Below are 6,012 nucleotides of genomic sequence, written 5' to 3'. Positions count from 1 at the left end.
CTCCAAGGTTCGTATTCAGTTTCCTAGTTTCGCCGCAGTCAGGAAGGCTATCCTATTTCAGAGATGGATTCATTCCGTGCTAATCGCTGTAGTTAGTACTTTACATAAGACAGTTTCTACATCATTGCGTTCGCCTGCAATGCAGAGGAGCTCCAAGAAAGTATCAAAACATTTCTTCTCACCACTGCAACAAGATATCCTGGCCAATATTTTATTTATACTTATTTTTTCATAACCTGGATAGTATTAGTGGTTTGGACAGAGTTGGTGTCATTTCAAGGTTGAGGAAAAGGACATGGTTCGACAGAGGAAGCAACGCACAGTTTTTCCGAAGCCTTTATATAACGTTTCTTGTCTTTCATTTTTGGTGGAAGAAGTACATACAAGTAAAAGTAGCAATACCACAATATAAAAATACTCTGTTACGACTAAAAACCCTGTGTTCAAAATGTTACTTGAGTAAAAGTACAAAAGTATTGGCATCAAAATATACTTAAAGTAACAAAAGTAAAAGTACTAAAATGAAAATATCCGATCTACAAGCACACAACGCGTCGCCATGCGACGCGTTGTGAGCTTGTAGATCGGATATATAGCCTATATATAAAATATAGGGCTAAGGTGGTTAATATTTGTTTTATAATATAATCATTTAGATCTGCAAAGTAGTCACTAAAGTGTGCGTTCAAATAATGGTAGTGGAGTAGAGTACAGTACTTAAAGTAAATGTACTTAGTTACTTTACACCATTGGACACTACAGTGGAGAGAGAGAGGGGAAAGTCAGGAAAGGGGAGGGTGGGGGTCATAGCAGGTCAAATCCAGCCCGGCTCCTGGACTGGATCCTAACCCAGGTCAGGGCACTGTCACTGTGTGGTTGGGTGAATGAATTGTCTGAGCCACCAACGAGCAGACTTTCCACCCTATGCTTATTTTTTAAATCTTTTCATCTGATACACAAACTGTGCTTCCTGCGTGTCGAATGAGCCACATCCTGGATCGTTGACAGCTCATATGGTGATTGGCTGTGGTAAGAGGCCTCTAGCTCGCTCACTCACTTTCCATCTCTGGCCTGGTTGTGGAGGATGCAGAGTGGATTCTCTGTTCTATGTCTCGTTCTACTTTCTCTCCAAACATCTGAGCCGCAATCTTGCACTCTTGCTCTCTTGCTCCTTCAAATTCTTGTCCGTTAGGTTACAGGTCAGAAACATGCAAATTCTTGCAGTGGTCAAGGGAGCAGGATAAAAAAAAAAGGTGAACCTGAGCCCAACTTGGTAGACTAATCCTTGCCTTGTTTTAATAAAAAACTCTCCAGGCACTGGGACGGAACAAGAGGGGTCTTCATATTTGACCCAGTTCAAGTTTTGTGTACCCAGACAGAAAAACAGCTAAAAACAACAAACAATATTGGCTGATACAAAAGTGTCATAGAGAGGACAGTAATGAAACACCTTGAAGTAATAATGTGGATGGTAGTTGGAAGACTGGAAGGATTGCTTACTCAGGAAGTTCAACAAACTTAAAGTAAAGTAAGAGATAATGTAGCTGGTTTAGCTAGATTGGCATGTCGGAGAGACAGATACGTTTATACTATTATATCATTCTAAATCTACGCCCAACACGTTAAAGGGATACTTCACTCTCGGGCCGGGGACACATTTAAAAAAAATATTAAAAATAAATGAAAAAAGTTATGGAAAATTCATGGCCCCCTCACGCATTAGAGTGTCCTACTAATGCGTGAGGGGGCCATGAATTTTCCATAACTTTTTTCATTTATTTTTAATAATTTTTTTAAATGTGTCCCCGTCGGGAGAGTGAAGTATCCCTTTAAGTGTAAAAACATATTCCTAACAGAATAGAATAGAAACTTCCTCACCTGTGGAAAATGTGCTTTTGGAAACAGACGTTCAAACAACATTCATCCCTGTCTTGTTTTAAGACAAAATATTGACTTTTCAACATTTTCCCTCGGTCCAAGTGAACTTTGAATTCTACATTTGCATGTTTCTGCAAAAGGCCCTCAACCAAGGGAGAATGCTGTTACACCTCATATTGTCATTTCCTTGACCAGGGTTTCTTCTCTCTCACAGGACCCGATGCATACAGTGAGCAGAGAGCAGGGGGCTCCAGAAGGACCCTTTCCAGATAGCTCTAACGTTGCAGTGGTTCCAGAGCAGAGCCCACAGAGCCTGGGGACTGTCCAAAGCTTTGCCAATGCCATGGCCGAGAACATCCTCCACTCTGTTGTTAACCGACTGGAAAAGATACAATCCGGAGAGGGTCAGTTGGCGTGCAGTGATGCCTCCGACCTGGAGAAACTGGCCTCAACCACTGTGGAGGCTACAGCCAGAGAGGCCTGCAGAAAACAAATGCTCAGAGATATGTCTTCCTCCCTGAACATGGAGATGGATGTTGACAGCGACGCTATCTCTGACCTGCCCCTCCAGAACCCCACTCTCCAGGTGTCCGTGAGGGCCCGGCCTCACCACCCGCCTCTCTCCCAGTCGGGGCTGCCCGCGGCGGAGTCACTCGACTACCCGGACGCCCCGCCGACCACCCCTCTCCTCCCCGAGCTGATGAGAAGCAGAGAGAGCTTCGCGAGGAAGCTGAAGGGGGGCCTGGCGAAAGAATTCAGTCCCTCTCCCCCTCCGTCTACACCGAAGAACGAAGAGAATAAGACGGAGGGGTTGATGATGGATGAGAGTCAGGCAGCGGCTGCGGATGCCAGAATCGACTTTGTGAAACGTTTGGTGGTTTCTCTGTCCGCCGGGACCGCCGAGGGAGGAGAGTGGGCGCGGAGAGACGACCTGGACAGTTACGGAGGTGACGACGGGGACGCAGGATCCCGGGGAAGACTTGCAATGGCGGTGTACGCGGAGGCACTTTCTGGGGAAATCCTAGACTGGGTGACCAATCACTACCCTTCGTTGTTGGGGGGTGGGTTCACTGAGCAGGCAGCAGGTGATGGTGACATTCAGTGTCTGGCAGACAGGCTGGCTGAAACTATCATCAGCTCTACCCTGAAAGAAGTTAGGATGCATGTCTGAGTATTTGTTTATCATATTATCACTTTTTGTGTGTGTTTATTTTAGAGTACCTTCTATCTGTATGTAACCAGGGATAGGTTCACAAATGTACCTTTTCTAAAAAAAAACTATGCAGTACAACTGTCTCATATTATTGTAACTTGACACAATGTTTTTTGCATTGTCCCTGACAAATAGAAATAAATGAATAAATAAATGAATATACATATGTATTACTCACATTCACACAGCCATGAGCACAACCGCATACATACTGTACACATAAATGTTGTTTTAAAAAAAACATTGGGGGTACATTGACTTGCATATTATCCCCATAGCCTAACTTTAATCATAATGAAACTACCCTACAACCAAAATGTGGCCAATGTCAGCTACAGCTCAAATTGTCACTTGTGGATGTGCCAATAAATTGCACGTAAGGAAGCCACAGTGTACGGAGGCTTTTATGAATGTCAGGAACACACACACACACACACACACACACACACACACACACACACACACACACACACACACACACACACACACACACACACACACACACACACACACACACACACACACACACACACACACACACACTCTCCTCTCTCTCTCTCTCTCTCTCTCTCTCTCTCTCTCTCTCTCTCTCTCTGTGTGTGTGCAAGGACACACACAGTCAGTCTCTCACATGCACGCACGCACGCATGCACGCACTCACGCACACATGCACACACACATGCTTCGTTAGGGGTGCAGTTACATTTAGTGGCCAGTAGATGACAGTACAAGAGCAACATTCAGCTTCCTCTGTGCATCATGCTGTGAGGTCATCAGGGTCACAGCATCCCATGACAATCGGAGTTGAGGTCAAATCACAGTTCAGTGAATTCAGTTGTCTGTTTTTATTTTTCTGATATTCAAACACTGGACATATCTTCCCATGATAAGATTCTGGTAGATAATGTAATTTCTGAAGCCAAAATCAATTTTCAAATATTTCTTTTGGGTCCAAAACAACGTGAAATGTATTTGAACTATGTATTGTTTTCAGAACTTCTTCCTTTTCTTGCCTTATTAAGGGAGGAAAGTTAGATGAAATGCTGCTGTTGTTGTTGTTTGTTTTTATTTTCCTTCACACTGTTCCACAAAACCTTAAGACCGCACTGAGGATCCGTTCAATAATTCACGGCAATGATGGGAAATTCCCTTCCCCTTCATGTCTCCAATTGGAAGCAGAACTGGGATTGTGCACGTGGGCGTCTGGACGAGAATACTAACATACTTACTCACTTACTCACAGTCACTGCAGCCTTAATATCGAAGACGGACGAAGAATCCAGCTGAGAGACATAACCCAGCGAAAACGTCAGAAATAAGACGCTGTGTTTTCTTTACCACTGACCACTTTGTTTTACTCAGAGTGAAGTTATAGTGGACACTGTCCAAATGTGATTTAGGAAACAGTCAACTTTGTTGAACTCTTTCAAATGATGACGCTTTGTGATGATTCCCCAGATTCATATTTACAGCCTGGAGGAGAATGGGTCAGCAGCCAATTTTGAGTGTGCACGCACACGCACACGCACACTCGCACACACACGCACACACGCACACACGCACACACGCACACACGCACACATGTACCACACACACACACACACACACACACACACACACACACACACACACACACACACACACACACACACACACACACACACACACACACACACACACACACACACACACACACACACACACAGAGAGTTTAGAAAGCAGGGAGTGTGTCAGTGTGGTCATCTTGTGTTCAGGAAAGTTTAAGTCTTTTTTGTGTTGACTGTAGGCCAAAATGACTCAGACCATCTCTCTCTCTCTCTCTCTCTCTCTCTCTCTCTCTCTCTCTCTCTCTATGGGAAGAGGGATGACGTGTATGTGCGTGCGCACGTGTGTCTCTGTGTGTCACCCCTTACAAACTTATATCTGGGTGGAGCAGTGTAGAGGCGGAATGATAGCATGAAATGCAGTTAACCGGAGCTTTGTATGCGTGTGTGTGTGTGTGTGTGTGTGTGTGTGTGTGTGTGTGTGTGTGTGTGTGTGTGTGTGTGTGTGTGTGTGTGTGTGTGCGTGTGCGTGCATGCGTGCGTGCGTGCGCGTGTGTGTGTGTGTGTGTGTGTGTGTGTGCATGCATGCATGCATGCATGCTCCATCAGCTAAGCAAAGAATATGTAATTACACAGGCCTTTTCACTTTCCCATAGTGATATAGCAGTTTATCGCAGTCCTATAACAATACACTCCCAGTACAATATAAAATTGTAACGTGAAATACAACCTGTGGTTTGAGAGACATGAGTTTTGAATTGAAAAGTTATATTTTAAAACACTATAGTGTATATGTTACAGGTAGATTGGCATTCCAGGTAGAATGGAAAATAAGCGCTTGTTTTCACCGCCCGTCCGCCCCCCAGGCAATTCTGTAGAACCAACGCCAGAGGGCAATGCAAGCCACACATGAGTCCCACACCACACACGCACGCATGCACACGCACACAAACGAGCACGCACACACGCATACGCGCACATGCACGCGCGCGCGCACACACCCGCGAACAAGGGGGCGAGACTGAGGAGGCGGGGCTGGCGGGCTATGTTAGTGCAGTGAGTGGCAGTTGGGGCAAACCATAGCGGGGCAAACGCAGTCCCCACAACATCATTTACTATTCTGTGCCTATCGGTACATAACTCGGACGGCGCTTAGTCGACTAGGAGACCATCGGTCGGTCGTCGCGGGCACTCGCGCCTGGAGGCGCTCGGGCGCGACTCCTTGGCCTCAAGGTCTCCTTAGTCGGAGCGCCTCCGTCATGGTCCAAAACTATACTTTATCGGCGAAAAAAAAGAGTCCGCGGTTGTTTGAAAAAGTAATGTCCCGAGCGGGAGTCAAACCCAGACTCCCAGTGATAGTGGATGGGGAGTCCAATG

The 6,012-nt window shown here is 45.6% G+C and overlaps 1 protein-coding gene across 2 annotated transcripts in view; it reads left to right on the top strand.

Moving 5' to 3' along the window:
* Positions 1-3,401, top strand: part of LOC308101926 (uncharacterized protein) — a 10,172-nt gene extending 6,771 nt beyond the window's left edge. For both annotated transcript variants that reach the window (XM_080451476.1, XM_080451475.1), the window contains exon 2: positions 2,093-3,401. In XM_080451476.1, coding sequence (XP_080307602.1) covers positions 2,099-3,049 — 951 coding nt within the window. In that variant the 5' untranslated portion in view covers positions 2,093-2,098 and the 3' untranslated portion in view covers positions 3,050-3,401. The remainder of the gene's footprint in view (positions 1-2,092) is intronic.
* The last annotated feature ends 2,611 nt before the right edge of the window (positions 3,402-6,012 follow it).

Source organism: Gymnoscopelus braueri (genome assembly GCF_963280865.1).
Source record: "Gymnoscopelus braueri genome assembly, chromosome: 15".
In the NCBI taxonomy this organism is placed as follows: domain Eukaryota; kingdom Metazoa; phylum Chordata; class Actinopteri; order Myctophiformes; family Myctophidae; genus Gymnoscopelus; species Gymnoscopelus braueri.
Note: the sequence above shows the minus strand (reverse complement) of the source record. Positions and strands in the feature narration are given on the sequence as shown.